Source organism: Macaca mulatta, chromosome 4, assembly GCF_049350105.2.
Source record: "Macaca mulatta isolate MMU2019108-1 chromosome 4, T2T-MMU8v2.0, whole genome shotgun sequence".
Taxonomy (NCBI): domain Eukaryota; kingdom Metazoa; phylum Chordata; class Mammalia; order Primates; family Cercopithecidae; genus Macaca; species Macaca mulatta.
Genome location: NC_133409.1, coordinates 127,348,178 through 127,368,636, shown reverse-complemented (window position 1 = coordinate 127,368,636; position 20,459 = coordinate 127,348,178). Strand labels below are relative to the sequence as shown.

At 34.5% G+C, this 20,459-nt stretch overlaps 1 protein-coding gene across 3 annotated transcripts in view; it reads left to right on the top strand.

Annotated features, from left to right (window-relative positions):
• FAM83B (family with sequence similarity 83 member B) overlaps nt 1-20,459 on the top strand; it is a 99,344-nt gene that overhangs the window by 71,853 nt on the left and 7,032 nt on the right. For all 3 annotated transcript variants that reach the window (XM_028846786.2, XM_077998712.1, NM_001194454.1), the window contains 2 exon segments: nt 8,824-8,988; nt 9,962-10,086. In XM_028846786.2, coding sequence (XP_028702619.2) covers nt 8,824-8,988; nt 9,962-10,086 — 290 coding nt within the window.

Sequence of the window (20,459 nt, the reverse complement as noted above, 5' to 3'; positions counted from 1 at the left end):
TCTGAATTTTGAGCCCATGTCACTTAATAAATACCTGTAAAATTAAATATGGCAAAATTTTAACATTTAAAAATATTGGTGATGAGTTATAGATACTCGTATTATTCCTTCAACTTTTCTGTAGGTTTGACAATTTTAATAATAAAATTGAGAATGAAGGAAAAAAGTCATATATAAATATTATATTTTAATACTCATTCCTAATGAAGTGATTCTATGGTAATGAAGTGTTAGAATACTATAACATACACTTTGAAAACTTATGAATGCTGGCCGGGCACGGTGGCTCACGCCTGTAATCCCAGAACTTTGGGAGGCTGAGGCAGGTGGATCATGAGGTCAGGAGTTCGAGACCAGACTGGCCAAGATGGTGAAACCCCATCTCTACTAAAAAAAATTACAAAAATTAGCCGGGTGTGGTGGTGCATGCCTGTAGTCCAGCTCCTTGGGAGGCTGAGGTAGTAGAATCGCTTGAACCCGGGAGGCGGAGGTTGTGGTGAGCCGAGATCGTGCCATTGCACTCCAGCCTGGGTGACAAGAACGAAACTCCATCTAAAAAAAAAAAAAAGAGAGAGAGAGAAATTATGAATGCTTCATAGTTTCTTAGTCAAGTCTATTATTAATTTCAAATATATTTCTCCTTACATTTTTACAAATATCGTCAGAATTTGACTAAAACTGGCCCTGATTCTTCAATAGCAGCAAGTCAGAAAACACTGGGATTTCTAACTCTGTAGTAATACAGCATACATCTTTTTTTTTAAAGAACATCTGTGTTAGTCCATTCTCACACTGCTATGAAGAAATACCCCAGACTGGGTAATTTATAAAGGAAAGAGGTTTAATTGACTCACAGTTCTTCAGAGCTGGAGATGCCTCAGGAAACTTACAGTCATGGCAGAAGGGAAAGCAAACAGGTCCTCTTCACGTGGCAGCAGCTAGGAGAAGTGCAGAGTGAAGCGGGGATAAGCCTCTTATAAAAGCTTCAGATCTTGGAAGAACTCATTCACTATCACAAGAACAGCTTGGAGGTAACCACCCCCATGATTCAATTACCTCCCACCAGGACCCTCCCACAACACATGGAGATTATGGGAACTACAATTCAAGCTGAGATTTGGATGGAGAGACAGTCAAACCATATCAACATCCTTCTGACATACTGAGAGTTAGATTGTGCACAAAGTTAGGGGCATTTTAATTGTTTTCTGGTTGAACTAAATATTGCCATTGACATTGCCTCCTCTCTGTCTTCCAGCATCCCCTCAAATGGTGTAACTCTCTGCAGAGCTTCCTTTTATGCTTTGTAAGGTGCATTGTTTATGTGATCACAGAGCTAGATTATTCTAATATAGGAGAGGCTGAGGGGTCTTGAGCTCATTTTTCCACCACTAATTACCCTCCGACATCTTGGCTTTGAGGGCCCATGCTTGGGACACTTACCAGACCAAGTTTCAAACAAAGTAACTTTTCAGGAAGTACCGAGGAAGTTAGAACGTGAAAGATGATTGAATTGTTGAAATCAGTAAAAATAAAACTATGACTCGTCTTTGCAGTTTCTTTTAGGCCTACTCCTCATTCTTTTTCCTCCTAATTCCTTGTAGATTTCCCTATTAGAGCAAAAGTTACTTTAAAAATCAAAGTTGCGTACTTGTACAGAGCTGATATAAAGATTTCCTTAAATTGGACAAAGGTAAAAAAGTGATTTATTTTTGTAGTATTAAGTATTTTCAGTTCTATGATATGATGCAAATCATGTGGAAAATAATGTATACAAATTCCCTTCTGAGTTGCCATACACTTTCATTTTATAGATTACTGTTGCCATAACGGAACCCAAACATGCCCTTTACATTTCCAATTGACTTTTATTACAATACTCTAGATTTGTTCCCTGCTTTCACCAAGCAAGCTATGTACAATGTACCTTTTAATCCAATTACTAAAAACTACTGAGATCTCATTATTTACAAAGTCTAGATAATTAGGATTATAGTTATCAAGTCTTGTTTGTATCCCCCTAGTAATATATAAATCAGTTTTGAATAATATGTTAGCAATATGTCTAGTGTGACTCAGTTCTCATGTTTTAATATATATAAATGAAACTCTGTAATACTCTTTTATGGCAGTGCTTGAAATCTATGTCTATTTATATTATTTTATCCATCATAATATGGAGTGAATGAATGATTATTGAAAACATAAAATTTTGGAACCTAGTACATGCAAGATATTCTCTGGTTTATTTGTTTGTTATATTTAGAGGTGTGTGAGACTCAAAGTCATTTCAGTGACTTTCCCAGAATCACTTAATTTATGGCAGACCAAACCAGTAGATATATAGATATAGCAGTTAGGATAGATTCTTAAATATCTGAGAAATTATTAATACATCCATAATATAAAGCCATGAGTTAGTAAGCAATGCTATAGTGCACACAGTATATTATATATAAATTTCATGCAAAATGGATACTCTTACTTAGGCTATAGAAGGATTTGGGCCAAAGCTACTTCTTTATATCAGCCTCATTTTTTTTTTTCTGAAATCATTTAGCAGATTGCTTTTGACAGGGTTTACAGACTTGGAAATATATGTCCCTTAAGTGATCATTTCCCTTTATTTCTGTTATTGAATTCTTAAAAGTTTTTCAGTTGTGTTGAATTTTGTTTTAATGTTATTCTAGAGCTCCATTAATCTGTTTTTTTTTTTTTTTAAATTTGATCTCCCTCTGAGTTTTTCTTCTGTTGAAAAAAAAATCCTCCTGTCTCTATTTAGGCAATTACAAAAGAAGTCTGAATAATATTCAATTGTGAGGGTGATAATGACAGTTGTGTGACTAAAGAACATTAACCCAAGGTACACCTATATTTCATTAAGTATCTAGGTCATACCAAAGCATATTGCTAATAGCTCTGTATTATAATAGACTTCAAAGGGAAAAGCAATGTAGGGTTCAACATAAAATATTGAAAATAGTGAAGCATATTTGTAAGGAAATGCAAGTTTTCAATGTCAACACTGTGATGAATATTTTCTATGAAATCTGACATTTATTTTCACTTTTCTTATCACTGGTTTCTACCACACTTTTTGGTTATTTGGTGCATTTATTAAATTACAATAAAAATCATACAGAAGGCTTCACAATCTTATTCAATTGTATGACTCAGTAGAACGTAGATATTTTCAGTATGCATATTACTATCAGATACATTTTCCCAACACAGTTTTGACTAGATATTCTCTTTTCTAGCACTTATATTGGTCTGCAGACCAGATGTAATAATGAATCAGATTTTCAAAATCTTTCATAATCTGTATAAATCCTGTCTAACTATATTCCTTATTTGTGAGCATAATGATCTTTGTATTTAACTTTATGTTAATTCAATAAACATTTGTTAGAACCCTCATCTTTTTTACCTTTGCCTCTGTATCTTTGCAGTACTAGCCTTTCACCTTGGATGGCTAAAAATAATTTTACTTATTATTTACTGCTTATCCATGAAGGCCTGTTTATTTCATTCTACTCTATACCCACCTTTACAACCATGTACATATAGATTGTTGTTTTTTCTTTCTCTGAATTACCATTCCCGTGTATTACTTAACACTTGATTATGTACTTTCCTGAATGGCCTTAAATTTTGTAATGCATATGAACTTATCAAAATATTCATTGACTATATATGTAATATATACCGTCGGTATCCTCTGGGGTCTGTGTCACTTCGGGAAAATTTAGTACTGTAAGAAAGATGAGTGAAGATGAATGTCCTTGGGTCAGATTCTCAGAAACCTTTAATACGAAAAGATGTGAAGTTTTACTCAGATCTTAAAAATGTCCTGGGATAGCATTCTAAAAGTTTTCTAAGTCTCATGTTTCTGATGAATGCATTTATTTATTTACCTTTTCAAATTATAATGCAAGAATTGTGAATTCATGGCAAGAATTAATGAAGAAGCAAGTAAATAATTTAAGAACTATATAATGTCATGGTATTTTAATGAATACCAATTAATAGAACCGGTTTCTGTATTAATATAATCGATTGATGTACCTTTTGAAAAGCCTAATACTAATCAGGCATATAACTTTTCTTCAATTACATGTAGCCATGTGGCCATGTGTGCAACACAGTGTAATTTTGATAACTAACCAAGCATGTAATAATTTCAGATCAGATTTGGCATACCTCATTTCTAATTATTATTCTTTCCCAAGAATGTAACCCATCATTTTTTTTAAAAAGTTACGTTTTATTTTGCCTTTTGCAGCTTAGCTAAAAGTTACTGTAGATTTCATGTAATTTTTCCACACATCAAGTGAGAGTATGAAGAAACAGAAGCCCTGAAAAGCAACCTGGCTTCGTTGACATCAGATAAGCTTGTCAGAGATGGGTAATCTAGTCTCCTGGATCCTGATCCAGCGTATTATTTGTCATGCAAGAAAGACTGTCATTTGTTCTGCCTTTAGTGTGACAGAAACATCCATTGGCTGAGTGACTTCAATTACTTTTTGCAAACAAAACCCTTTATGTATCCTAGTAATGTGTTTTTGTTTGCTTCCAAAGTCTAAAGTAATGTGTTACATGAGACTATCTGGCAAATTAAAAATAAATTTTTAGATATGCTAATTAAAGAATACCATGTTGTACAATACCGTTTCTGTATTCAAAAAATTCTGGTTAAAAAAATTAGTACCAGACTGCACCAGACATATGTTTTTGAAAGTTATTTTGTAAAATAAATGTATAATATGGACTTTAAAAAAATCTTAATGCCTATATATCATTACACCTCTCCTTAATGCATAGCTAATGCATTAAATTAATAATTTGGGGTACAATTTTAAGACTTTTTGTATATTTGACATTATGAAAAATATTCTCAAACATGGATGAGATTGTTATCACTAGTTTCTCCCTTCATCTGGTTCCTCATACCATTTACAAACAAGAAAAAGATTGTGAAAAGCTACTGGAATGATTGAAATTGTTCTTTCTAGAGAAAATCTGATTGGAGTATGTTTCACAGGTAGTTTGAAGAATGTCATCACTGATAGAATTTGAGCATGGTCCAGAATTTTGTTTAAACACTCTAATTAGAGTAAATAAAAATTATTTCATATATTATCCATAACTTTGCTCATCTTCTAACGTATTCACAGTGTATCCATTACATTATGCTGTATATTGCCATGCGCCTATTTTTAGGTCATTCCATTCCCCCTCATTTCTTTACAATTTTTGTTTTCTGGTCTGTGTCACTCTTTTCAACACTATTTATCTGACTACCACCTCTACTTCTATTTTTGGCTTATCATCTCTAGTAACTGCTAGTAAAATATATTCTTGTCTTTTCAATATTTTAAACTTTATGTTATAAAAAGTTTTGAAAGTAGGAAGGATAGTATATGGAGTATACTAGTAATAGTTTTGAAAGTAGGAAGAATAGTATATGGAGCCCTTGTGTACAATCAACTAGCTTCAACAATTATCATTCATGGCCATGTTTTTCATCCATTATAACGGGAAGTAAATATAAGGCATGATGCTTTCATCTATAACTATATTAACATGTATATTTTAAAGATAAGATATATATTCAATCTTTAACAATAATCCTTTAATATCTAATGTTATTTAATGCCAGCAGGATCTAAAATTCATTCATCCTACCCTCATTTCACTGCCTCTCACATTCATGACATCTTTTCTCCTTTCTATATCAAACTTAAAGCCCATGATCAATCATTTCAGCCACTCCATATTATATACACCTTCAGTATCCTTGCCCTCCTTTAATTTGTTATACACTCATGGCAGAACCACAGCCATGGCTAAATCAAACTCTGCCTACTCCATTTCTATAGCCTTGCCACCAAACAGGGTTGAAGAATAACTTACAACCACATTGACTGGTCCCATATTAAATTTATGACCTGGTGAGCCCTAAAGCTAACCAGCAACCATATTATATTTTCTTAGTGTATTTTATTTTGTACTCTCCTAGATGACTACATAGTAACCTTTTCCTCAGATCTTTAAAATGTCTTCTAGAATCTTCAAAGTTGAAGACCTTGCTTCCCACTACACTGAGAAAATCAAAGAACTCAGAAGAGAACATCTACAGCACCACTGCCACACTGTCTCCCCCACGAGCATCTGCACCTTTATACTTGGCCCTCTGTCTTCATATAACAGATGATCAGTTACTGGTCTTTACTCTTTGTGCTATAGTTTTATTTTATTTTATTTTATTTTATTTCATTTCACTTTATTTTATTTTATTTACTTTTGCACTAGACTGTATACCTTATTGTCTACTAAAAGATATTGTTCCAGAAATTCTCCCCTTCTCCACCTCACCTCCCACCTTCTCTTGCACTATTAATTTTACTCTTTACTGTAGCATTTCATTAGCATAAAGACATACTGTTATTTCTCTCACCTTAGAATATTTTTAGATTCTACATATGAGTGAGATCACGCAGTATTTGTCTTTCTGTGTCTGCCTTATTTCACTTAAAATAATGCCCTCCAGTTTCGTTCATTGTAACAAATAGGATAATTGCATTCTTTTTATGGCCGAATAGTATTCATTTATACCCACACACACACACACACACACCACATTTTCTTTGTGCATCTGTTGATAGACACCTAGATTGAATCTCTATCTTAACATCATGTTGTACATGATGATTATATGCAATTTTATGTCAATTAAAAAATAAAAAGTACAACTTCTTTTGATTCAGCTCTACCTCCACCTACTGCTCAATTTCTTTGCTTCCTACTATAGCCAAATTAGACAAAAGTGGTTTTCTGTATCTTCTATGTCTAGTGTCTGCCCCAATTCTCTCTTAAATGCCTTCCACTGAGGCTCTTGCTGTTCCATCTCCACTAAAACTATTCTTGGCCTAGCTGTAGGATTGGAACCTCTCAAGTTCACCTTCCTTCTTACAAATGCACTGTCTTTATTGGTGTTCAGGATTCCACCTGCCCTTTGTTTCCTCAATCTGCTTTGCTGGGAATTTTTCTGGTATTAGACTTCTTAACTTGGAGTGTCCCAGGGTTCGATCCTTGGTCTTCCTCACTTTTTCTCCCTTTTCTCTCATACCTTATAATCAATCCATCCACAAGACCTTTAGACTCAAAGATATCCAGTATCTGACCATCTCTTTTCATCCCTGACTCTACCGTCCTGGTCCTACACACTATCACCTCCCACTTCCATTGCCCCAATAGTTCTAACTGGCCTCCCTGTTTTCCATCCTTGCTACCTTTTATTAAAGCCTGTTCTTAACACAGTGGCCAGAACAATCCTTTCAAAACATAACCAGATCATTTTATTACTTCAACTCAAAGTCCTTTAATAGCTTGCAGTCTTATTCAGGGAAAAAAAAAAAAAAAAAAAAAAAAAGGCTTTTAATGCCTTTAAGACATTGTGATAACTCTCCCATTCTCATTTCATTCCTGCTATCTCCTTTCTGTTTTTTGGATTGCCAGAGCAGAGTTGCTGGTTTCCTCTGCCTACAACAGTCTTCCTGAAGATATCAATGTGGAAAATGTCATTTCCTTTAAATTCTATTCAAAGGACACTCTCTCAAAGAGACCTTCCCTGAAACCCTCAAACTCCTCCTGAATTTCCAGGAACCCATGATCCCCTATTCTGCTCTATTTTTTTTTCCCCCAAAAAACCTATAGCTTGTTACATAATTGACTTATGTATTATCTTTATTACTTTTTATGTCTTCCCCCAGTAAAATGTAAGGTTCATAAGGGCAGGATTTTGTTCTTCTTGCATGGCCCATAGTAGGTGCTCAATAAATATGCCTGGCACATGGAAGGTGGACAACCACTTAAATGATTTTTCCCCTTCTTCTAGCATTATTTTACTTTCATTCCAACAATCAACACAGACTCTACATCTTAGGGACCTGTTCTTTAGGGCATTTTCCTTCTCAATTATATCACCTTTTTAATTCACTTTTTTTCTTTTGCTTATATTATCTGTTAAACAATTTTAGGCAAGTTCATTTGGCCCTTAAACAGCATGGGTGTGAACTGCTTCAATCCACTTATTGCAGATTTTTTTCAACTAAACATGGATAAAATAACCCAGTATTTAAGGGGCATGAAACTTGCATATATGGAGGTCCTGCTTTCCATATACATGGGTTCTTCAGGGTTGATTGTCTACTTGAGTATGTGCAGATTTTGGTATATGCAGAGGTCCTAGAACCATTCCCCCAGTAAACTGAGGAACAACTGTATATTTAATTTTTTGGTCTTCAAATCATCTTATACTCTTTCTCCATCTTTCATCCTTTCCTAGGTATATTTCTATTTCTAGAATAGTTTTTTCTCTGTCTCACTTCCCCTAAGACCTTTATTCTTAACAACTATTCAAAAAATCCTACTTTCCCCTGGAAATGTCTCTTAGAAAAATAGTAACACTGGTCTCCACCTTGTCCTGTTTGTCTACCTTATGGGCAGTCTTGAAATCCATGATTTGGATTCCCCCATTTTTCAAAATCTTACTGAAATGCAGATTTCCTTTAAATTAAAGCTAATATGAAAATGACTTAGTGTTACAAATCTGCATATAGTTATTTGCTTATTTTAATATGGTTTCATCTTCCATTTTAGAAAATGAAATGAATATTTGTATATACATATATATTATACATCTGTACCTTTATGCATTTAATTTTTTAAAATTTTATCTGACCTTTACTGAAAATAAGCAGTTTCTTAATCTTTCTCTATCAAGGATCTAACATTGTTTCATATTCTTTTCTTTAACAGGTCATTGCTTTAGTGATGGATATATTTACAGATGTGGACATTTTCAAAGAAATAGTTGAGGCATCAACTCGAGGAGTATCTGTTTACATTCTGCTTGATGAGTCCAATTTTAATCATTTTCTAAATATGACTGAGAAACAAGGTTGTTCAGTTCAGCGTCTCAGGGTAAGAATTCTGTGTTTTTTTCTCAAGTAATTTGTGTGTCATTTTCAACTCAGTCAAATGTAAGGCATATTAAGGTAGATGAATATAAAAGTTAAAAAGAAAAAAAAGTATACATATTTAAGGTTAAGGAATGACTGATCACAGAAAGGTCCCTGTACTTTTTAGAATGTGACTGAAAGCACATCTTCATGAGAGTGTGTGTTTGTTTGTTTATTTGTTTTTGAGAAGGAGTCTTGCTCTGCCTCCCAGACTGGAGTGCAGTGGTGCAATCTTAGCTCACTGCTACCTCCACCTCCTGGGTCAAGCAATTCTCCTGCCTCAGCCTCTCGAGTAGCTGGAATTACAGGTGCCCACCACCATGCCCGGCTAATTTTTTTTTGTATTTTTAGTAGAGATGGGGTTTCACCATCTTGGCCAGGCTGGTCTTGAACTCCTGACCCTCGTGATCCACCCACCTCGGCCTCTCAAAGTGCTGGGATTACAGGCATGAGTGCCGTGCCCGGCCTTCATGAGGGTTTTATATTGTGCTTTTACTGATTAATATTTAATACATCAGTTTTGCATGCACGGCTTTGAAACCAGTGACTCACAAGCGTCTATGGTTCAGCATGTATTGCTTATCAGAATCATTTTGCGTAGTATTTTCTATTACTTTTAACTTTTTAAAAGAAAGGTTAATTTTTATTTTAGTTAATTTATGATCAAGGCATTATAACCCAAAAAGGTTTTTTATACTCAGAGCCTGAGTGATTTTTGATGCCATTCTGTGTAAATGTAAAGTGAAGTCTCCTATTTAAGCTGTGTTGAAACGTATATTTTAAATGATTATTTTCCTTAAGGATTTAATATTTGGGAGTTTTTAAAAAATTACCTGAAGTAATTTTTTTATATTAAGATTATATCATGGGTTTTAGTTTTCAAAATATTCTTTTCCTACCCATAATGTCTGCTTTTTATTTATATATAATTCTAGAATATTCGAGTGCGAACAGTAAAAGGCCAAGATTATCTTTCAAAAACGGGGGCAAAATTCCATGGAAAAATGGAACAGAAATTTTTGTTAGTTGACTGCCAGAAAGTGATGTACGGTTCTTACAGGTAAGATCATTGTGTTTAACTTCAGTGTTATCAATCATTTAGATGATTTATTAGTTTCAAATTTTAACATAATCAGTTAAGCTCTTTATTAAAAGTAAAAAAAAAAAAAAGAGAGAGAGAACACTTGCATGGGAGATTAGAGACCTAGGTTTGAGTTATGAATCTGCCACAAAGGAGCATTAAGATCTTAGGCAAATCATATAACTTCCTTGAGCTTCAGATTCTTCATCCAGAAAATGAAGACATTGACCAATATCTAAGGTTCCCTACACCTCTATGGTACTACAAGTGGGTTTGCTCCTTATGGAAACATTACATAGTATGAATTTAGTTACAATTGTTTGTGAAAGCATAAGTTAGTTACCACTTTAAATAATCTGGTAAATGGATTTTTCTTATTTTGTATTCTTAAGAATCTGGTCAAAGCAGAACTGGCAGCCCAGTCTAGGTGAGGCTGGCTCCAGAGTGTAAGCCTGCCCTAATATTCTTTTGTAAATAAATCCCCTGGCTTCAGTCCTGAATCAGATACAGAGTGAGGCTACACAAACAGGCAGATAAAAGCACCAGCAAATACCCATGAACTGCCAGGTCACTGAGGCAGGGTAGATTCATTATTAAAGACTGAGGGAAGAATCCAGAAGAGCTATGGATGTGAACACGACTGTGTAAGGCGAAACCTTTGTCTCCTGTCTTAGCAGCAGAAAGCGCATGAGAAGGAAGTATCACATTGAGATGAGTTACTTTGTATGGTTGCACTTTAGTTTCCTCTGCTATAAAATGAGGGGAATCATAGAACTGGCCTCATGACATTGTTGTGAGGATTAAATGAGTTCATGCATCCCAAACCCCTAATGTTAACTATTATTTTAGGACTTGATTTGTTACTTTCTGCTAACCCTCTCTTTAAGCTCAGGACCTTTTTTAAAAAAAATGTTGTTTGGAGTTCCAAATGAAAACATATTAAGAGAGAAAATACAACTAGTGCTTGAAATTAGTGAGTCCTTTTAAAGACTCATTATATGTGAATATATTTGTCCAGACCCACTTGGTTTTAGAGAGGTTTTAATTGAACTTTTAATTAAAATTGAGAGTTCACTTGAGTTGTAGAATGATTGTTATTTAAGCTCATCACAATTAATAGTTTCTATGGTTATTATTTAAGTTTTAAGATTGTCTTTGACAGTAAATTTACCTCAACTTTGTTTTGCTGCCACTAGATATTAGTAGTTCCTAGTGTTGCAATGAGTGTAGCTGAGCTACTTTTGATTAATTTAGGGGAAAATCAAACAACAGCAATGACAAAAAAAATTATATATCTGTATCTCTCTGTCTATATCAGAAGCCAGAGGCAGAATTTAAGTTACTATTTATGATAGTAACTATGGGATTCCTAGGACCATGGATTATAAAAATTCATCACAACTCTTAACTAACACCCTCTGTGTTATCTCAAGTTCATTTTAAATACATTTCTTTAAATAATTCATAGTGGTCAATCATTGCCCTTTTTATTTTTTTGACATTATCGTGGACCTTTCCTATTGCTAACAGTATTCGAACAGGATGTGGTAGACTAGTTATGAACTAGTTACGAACTAGCTTGTTTACAAGTGAATTTCCTTTTGGTTTAAAAACTGCCTTTGTCCCTCATATTCTAGTATTGCTAATCCTCATAGGCGAGTTGAAAATGCCTTCTTCTTTAATTCAGTATTCTTTGCCGTGGGATATCATTGGATTCTAAACTGCTCCCGTTCCTGGAGAGGCCCAGAATCTGTGTTTTCCACAATTACACATTGTGTGGCAGCTCACTAACATGGTGATGACTTTATCAGGAAAGCATGAGGAGTTTTTCCATAACATGATACTAACATTGATGAATGTTTGATAAACCATTGTCTATAAATCAGACTGAGAGATAATTTTATAGGCTTTTTCATTTTTAATCTCAAGAGCTCGATAAAAAAGTTACTTTCAAAAGACAAGTTGGCTGATGTTGGCGCCTCTCAGGTTCCATTTTTAACCATACATAAAAATCATCACAGTTGAGGTCCGTGCTGCAACCAACATACTGTTACTATTTACACTCGATGGACTTATTTAAGCTGCCAGCCAGGAACTCGGAATTTTTAAGTCAACTTCATGACTAATGTCTGACAGTGTGTGTTTAGTGGAGCTGGGAGTAGTTAGTTTTTTTATCCATCAAAATATTTGTACACTTTTTAAAAAAAAAACAAATATTACTAAAATATATGCAGTACAAAACAGTGATTTTTGTTTTCCATCTGTAGCCAACTCGATGCAGTTGCTCAATTCTTTTAGTTGGTTCTTCCGATATTTATTTCATCCCTTAAATAACATGATTATGCTATTCTTGTTTGATTTACCAATTTCATATATTATCTTGACTTTTTATTTTTGGAGAATTGTACTTCCTACCTACTATTCCTTCTTGTCTGCATTATAGTGTTATCACAATTTTTGGTTAAATGAGAAGTCCAGGTCTACATTATTGAAACTTTGTCAAAATGGATCACTGATGAGCCATAGAGTGATATATGTTTCTTTTTTCAAAACCAAGTTAATAATGGCCATTTTGTTTTTATTCATTGTCTTTGTTTTCTATTTATCTATTGCTACTTTTTTCTCCAGTTGACCACACAGATTTTGCAACACATGAATGACTTTCCCAAATGCTCAGTTACAACCAACCATCTATGACATCCCATCTGAACTAGCAGGTCCTTAAATTGGAAGCACACCTGGGGGCCTGATATTTTTCATATTTCTAAGTGATTTGATCCATGATTTCTTAAATCCCATATTTCATCATTTTGTTTCTAAGTCTCCATTTTTCTCCCAAAATTGCTCAAGGACTTTTAAGTTTAAAAAATTTATAATTCTAGGTCATTTATGGCTTAACTTGGGATGGAACTCTAAGTTGAACCATTTTTCCTCCGAATTGGTAAGGTATTGCCCCGTAATCAAAGTTGCTGCTGAGAAGTTTCAACAATTTTTATTAGTCACATTTTTTTCATGCAGCCATTTTTTCTTTCTTGAACCTGTCAGGATTTCCCTTTTTTCCCTATTCGTTTGTTTTTCTTTTTCGAGTTTCTTGAGGTATAAAGTTAGGTTGTAGCGTGAGATCTTTTAGCTTTTAAAAAAATGTTTTATTGATAGAAATATGTGTACATATGGTATAGGTCATATTTTTCATATTTTATCACATGCATAGACTAGGTAATGGTTAAGTCAGAGGAGATCTTTTCACTTTTTTAATATATGTATTTACAGCTATAAACTTCCCTCTTAAGAGTGCTTTTGCTATATCTCATAAATTTTGATATCTTGTGTTTTTATATTCATTTGTCTTAAGATATTTTCTAATTTCCTTTGTGACTTCTTCTTTGACTCATTGGCTATTCAAAGTTGTGTTGTTTACTTTCCACATATCTGTGAATTTTCCAATTTTCCTTGTACCATTGATTTCTAGTTGTTTTCTGTTGCAATCAGGATAAGATACTTTGTGTGATTTAAATCTTTAATTTGTTGAGGTTTGTTTTGCCCAACCTGTGGTCTATCTTGGAGAATGTACCATGTGTACTTGAGAAGAACGTATATTTTCTGCTTTTGTCAGGTGTTCTCTATGTGTCTGTCAGGTGCTGTTGGTCTGTACTCTTGTTCAAGTTGTCTGTGTTCCTTTTCATCTTCTGTCTCATTGCATTCATTATTGAAAGTGGAGAATTGAAGTCTCCTACTAATACTGTGTTGCTGTCTGTCCCCTCCAATTCTGTTAAAGTTTGCTTTGTATATTTAGGAGCTCTGAGGTTTTCTGCACAAATACTTATAATTGTTATATCTTCTTGGTGAATTGACCCCTTTTTCGTCATATAATATTCTTCTTTATCTCTTGTAAGTTTTTTTATTTTAATTTAAAGCCTGTTTTTCCTGATATTTTTATAGCAACTCCTGCTCTCTCTTTTGGTTACCAATTGCATGGCATATCTTTTTTTATCCTCTTACTTTTAGCTTATGTGTGTCCTTAGATCAAAAGTGAGTCTCTTAAAGATTGCATATATTTGGATACTGTTCTTTTTAATCCATTCAGTCAATTAAAGTCTTTCAATGAGGTAATTTAATTCATTTACCTTTTAACTAATTACTAATGGAGAAGGACTTACTATTGTCATTTTTTTTCCGTATGTCTTTTAGCTTCTTTGTTCTTTCCCTCTTTTACTGAAGTTTTTTGTGTTTTGTTGTTGTTGTTTTTGCACATATACGCATTGATTATCATCTCATTTCCTTTTGCGTATGTTCTAAAACTATTTTCTTTTCAGTTATCACTGGAATTACATAAAACTTTTTTTTTTTTTTTTGGAGATGGAGTTTCACTTTTGTTGCCTAAGCTGGAGTTCACTGGTGCGATCTCGGCTCACTGGAACCTCTGCCTCCCAGGTTCAAGCTATTCTCTTGCCTCAGCCTTCTGAGTAGCTGGGTTTACACGTGTGCACCACCGCACTTGGCTAATTTTTTGTATTATTAGTAGAAACTGGGTTTCACCATGTTAGCTAGCTGGTCTTGAACTCTTGATCTCAGGTGATCCGCCCACCTCAACCTCCCGAAGTGCTGGAATTACAGGCATGAGCCACCATGCATGGCCTTACATAAAACATTTTAAAGTTATAGCATTTTATTTTAAACTGATAACTTCAATCACATATGAAAACTCCACTCCTTTGTAGCTCTACTCCTCACTTTACATAACTGTTGCAACAAATTACATATTTATATATTGTATAGCAATGAACACAGATTTAAAGTTACTTTTCATATTTTTCACATTTAAATTCTAAGAACCACATCTGCAACAGTAGAAGTCACTTCGTTTGTTTACATATTTACTTTTACTGGAGAACATTATATTTTTATAAGGCTTTGTGTTGCTCTCTACCATCCTTTTATTTCAACTTAAAAGATTCACTTTAGCATTTTGTGTACAGTAGATCTAATAGTGAACTCTCAGATTTTATCTGGGACAGTCTTAATTTCTCCTTCCTTTTGAAGGACAGTTTTGCTGGATTTTTGGTGTTTTCAGTGTTTTTCTTATAGCTCTTTGATTATATTTTCCTGCTTCATTGTAGCCTGCAAACTTTCTGCTGAGAAAGTCGCTGATAGTCTAATGGCAGCTCCCTTGTAAGTGACAAATCACCTTTCTTTTGATGCTTTCAAGACTTTCTCTTTGTCTTTGACTTTAAACAGGTCTGATTATAATGTGTCTTGGTATAAATTCTTTTTGAATTTATCCCAGTTTGAGTTCGTTAAAATTTGTAGGTCAATTGTTTTTTTTCCTCAGACTTGGGAAGTTTCTGTCCACTATTTCTTCAAATAAGTTATCCGCTTCTTTGCCTCTCTTCTTTCTGAGCTTCTCATAATGCATACATTGATAAGCTTGGTAGTTCTATAAATTTTTTAATATATCTTTGCTTTTCTTCATTCCTTTTTTTTCATTTTGCTCCTCTGACTCAATTATATCCATGACCTGTCTTCAAGTTTATTCATTATTTCTTCTGCCTGATCCAGTCTGCTGTTGAATCCTTCTAATGAAATATTCAGTTATTTTATTTTTCAGTTCCAGAGTTTCCTTTTAGTTCTATTTTATAGTTTATCTTTGTTGATATTCCATTGGTATATCATTTTCCTGATTTTGTTTACTTGTCTGTGTGTGTGTGTTGTTGATGTTTTTATTAGTTTTTGTTTGTTTTTAGCTCATTGAGCATTTTTATAATAGTTATTTTAAATATTTTATCAGGCAGCTCATAGATCTGTGATCCTTTGGAGTCAGTTTCTGGAGTGTTATTTTATTTCTTATGATTAGGCTGAGTTTCCCTGCTTCTTCATATGCCTTGTAATGTTTTACTAGTATTCAGGCATTTTAAAAATAATCAGTCACCTCTCCCAGTCTTTATGAACTGTCTTTGTTCGGGGGAAGAACTTTTTCAGCCCAGACGCAGATTCTAGGATCTTTCAGATCTTTTCTGACCTCTTGTTCCCTTGGTGTCTGCCCATGGAACTGCAGGTTTAACATGCTGCTTACCTCTATTTTCAATGATTTCTAAACTCTGGTTCCAATCCTACCAGCACTCAGGCAAAATAGAAGCCAGTCTCTTGGGCTGCACTGAAGACAAGCCAGAATTATGATCCATAGTCTACTCTTCTGTTTCCATCCTGAGGGAGGACCCCCAATCTGGGGGCTGGGAGAAAAGTTTCCCTCTGTTTGCTTCATGCTATACCATATCGGGGAGGAATAGGAATAAGCATGCCAAACATCACAGGTTTTCCAACCTGTTTGGCTGGAATACAATGTTCTGGGTGCTCTGTCTTTGCAATTAGTCTCTAGCGTTTCACAGAGGTGTTCTGTTTCACATATTGCTGTTAACTTAGTGTCTCTCTGGGGTAAGTAGAGCCTGTAACTTTCTAATCTGCCACTTTACTGACCTTGTGTTTGTGTTTTGGGAAGTATTTTTATTTGTGGTTTGTGTCTGTTTCTTCTAGGTGCCATTTTCCAGTTTGTTTTGATCTCTGATTGCATCTAAGCTCTTAAGCTTCATAAGCTGTCTTTGAAACTTGCTTTATTCATCTGTTAATCTTTGCTATGTGTTTATATTTAAGAACGAGGGACTGTAAAGCTGATTAGAAACTGAGCGGTGAAATGCTTATCAACATTTGAGTTTACAGCTGAATGATAGACTGGGGTCCTGGCAACTTTACAGGAGGATCCCTAACTATCAATATAAACATCACTTATCTGGGGTTTTTCAATGTTTCCAGAGAATAATCTCTTTCTCCAAGAGATTGTCAAAGGAGATGGAATTTGGAACGAAGTCAGAATATGATCCTAACTGAAGATACTCTAGAAGCAGAATGGGGAAGAGAACTGAGGGTCTGAAAAGCCTCATTCTTAGCTCACCTTTATCCCAGTCGTGAGTTGTTTAAAGTTTCTGAGTTCAGACTTTCTCTGGATTGGTTTCTGCTGAAGTAAACCTTAGGATTTCTGAAAGGCATAACAAGGAGTGCTTCATGGGAAAGGAAAGAGTAGGGAACCTGGAGGCCCAACTACTCTGTATGGGACTTTCAGTCAATCTTCCTGTTTCTCTATTTTCATGACCTTTCTAACCCACCATTTTTATTACCTTTTGATCCAATGTTGAATTCATAGATTCTGCTGGGCCCACCTGGCTTATTCTCATTGGTGCTCACCTCATGCAAACTTCCTCTAAGTCAGCCACCACTTCTCCATCAGATTTCTCTATTCTAAACTTGTATTAAATACTTTCACTTGCTACTTCCCTTTTCCCTTTGCTATCTTTTTAGTAGTGTGTAGGGAAGAAAAAGAAATAAACGTGCATGATAATCCGGATTTAATGTAAACCTTTTAAGTTTTCCACCAACATAAACATCTTTGCCTTTTAGTCTTATTTGATTTTGAAACTAATAATTCATTTATATTGTCATTTGTTTATTTACAACTAATGTTTTTAAGTGTTTACAATATGCCAAGCACCATTCTTAGCACCTAGGAATGCAGTCCTAAATAAGGTATACAAGATTGTTGAGCTAAATTTTATTTTAGTGGGGCATTGGAGATAGATGATTAACAAAGGGAGAACATGCAATGAAATGTCAGATAGTGGTAATGGGGTATTGCATAAATGAAATCAGGAGAATATGATAAAGCATAATCAGATGGATACTTTGAATAGAGTGATCATAGATGTATTCTAAGAGCATGTCAGCCCAGGACTGTCAGAGAGAAGAGATGTATTGAAGAGGGAACAATAGATAAAAGATCCTGGAGTAGATATCTGGGGGATAAGCAGAAAGGCCAATATGGTAGGACCACATTAATCAAGGGAAGAGCTATCCGTAGTAGAATTGGAAAGCAAGCAGGGGAGGAATTATCTTAGGCCAGGTAAGGAGTCTAAATTCTCTTTTAAATAAAATAGAAAGTGCTGTGTGGAAGTGTGACATGACCCAATTTGTTTTATGCAAAGATCACTTCTGCTGTTCTGTTGATTGAAAAATGAGCAAATGAGGACGCTAAGAGTCAAATTAGCTGATAATGCTAAGACTAGGGTGATAGTGGGATAGGATTGATTTATGAGAGGTTTTGCAAGCAGAGTCAACAGGACCTTTTGGTTCTGAAAAAGAGGGTATTCAAAGATGGCTGCTTGTTTCCTGTCTTGATCACCTGAAAGATGGTTGAGTCACTGACTTAAATAAGTAATACTAGGGAAGAAATAGGTCGGGGAAGGAGGAGTGCTAGATGACAACTTACGAGTCATACATGTTAGGTTTGCAAGGCCCACTAAAATTTTGAGTAGAGATTGAACACTGATTCCAGAGATGAGGAAGAGGTCAGCACTGACAATACAGACTTGGTAGTTAATGGCATAGAAATCACCTATGATAACAGAGGAACATAGAGATTCATTTCCAAGCCCCAAAGCATGTCTGTAGGTTTTCTTCCTGTTGCCTGAAATGTTTTTACAATATTATTTTCTGATTTACTATACCAGGGAAACTTTTCCAATTGCCACACATTCATCAATACCAGTATCTTCTCAGTTTCCTAACCTCAACACTTGGAAGTTGTTTTTATTTAATAACGTATGGATATTCTTTTGACATGACATCTTTTGGTTCTTTCTTCTTACTACTGGCTCAACATTTTCACTCATTATTCCAATTTCTACTTTCGTTGGGCTCTTTTAAGTCTATACTGCAATAGTACTACAAATAGCTGCTGGAAAAAAATAGTTCCTCAGACAGTTCTTTCTATTATAATTTATCCAAATTTGGAAACAAATTCTATGTAATCAAACTTTCTGTTTTGTTTTCAAGATTTTCCCCACTAGTTCATCAGTCTCTTATAAGGCTTCTTTGCTCCAGCTATATATAGTATGTTTTCTGTGTTCAGCTAGAACATGACCCTTACTGCATTCTTCCCTTTTCCATATTACTCCCTCCACACAAATTGTCTTCCCACATCTTTTGTGTCTGAACTGGGAATCTAGTATTTATCAAAATATTGCAAAACTTCACTTTCTTCATGGATTTCCTCATACTTGATAGTTGACTGTTCATTCCATTACTTGCTGTTTCTAATATTTTGTATTCATACCTTTGGTCAGATTGAAAATTTCTTTAGTTACTTACTTTTGTACCGTTTCTTTTAAGTCAGCCCAGTGGCATAATCAATATTCCTCCTATATCATGCTTCCTGTAGGCATGCTAGATAAAATTAAGCATATCCAAATAAGAAGTTTCTTAAATTACATGCTCCTGTGTGTGATATGTAATATTTTATATATTTTAAATGTTTGCACATTCTTTTAATTATTTTTTCTGCATTTTTTGTCTCCTTTATAGAAATAAGATGCTTCAATGTGGAGAGTGTCTCTTTTTTCTTTTGTATTAATCCCCATTGTGTCATATACATTACTTGATGCATAGCATAATTTATTTTTCAGCTCAGAGACTGTGTATTAAATCATTAGATTTTCAAAAATGAGGTTTAAAATTTGATATGAAGTTTAAAGATAGCTGTTACCTCTAAACTCTAGGAAAGGAATTGGAGCTTCCATAAAGTACTATAAAGTCATATAAACATTAATTTCCTAAAAATTGTATTTTATATTAAAAGATCTTGATTGCCATTTTGACTGGCATGGTTTCTGAGGCCTACATTTACTAATACTGTGTACAGCGAGTACAGTGAAGTCTGCTCTTTAATGATTGAGGCAGCTGGCCACAAATCCTGTTTACAGCTCTTGGCATCCTAAATTACACTTATTAAGTAAACCACACAGAGATAGCAGTCTGAAAACTTATAGACTCTTAAAATAAATGCATTAGCACAGCTGTATCTTACATTATATCATGTTAGAGCTATAAGGCATTGTAGCTATTATGCTGTCCGTATCCTTACGTTGGATACGAGGAAAGTGAAGCCCAAGCTCATGTGTCTACAATTCAGCAGAAGCCAGGCCTCTCGACTTTTTCTCCAACACTGGCTTTACTGCATTCTGCCAAGATGGTATATATGAAATATAATATCAGTTTTTATGCCACAAAGTTTTGTATACTTGCAAAATACACAGCAAGTTTTTCTTTATTTTTTTTTAATGTTCTATTTTATTTATTTATTTCATTAGTGTTTGGGGAACAGTTGGCTTTTGGTTACATGAATAAGTTCTTTAGTGGTGATTTCTGAGATTTTGGTGCACCCGTCACCCAAGCAGTGTACACTGTACCCAATGTATAATCTGTTACCCCTCACCCCTCTCCTACCCTCTCCTTCTAGTCATTATATCATT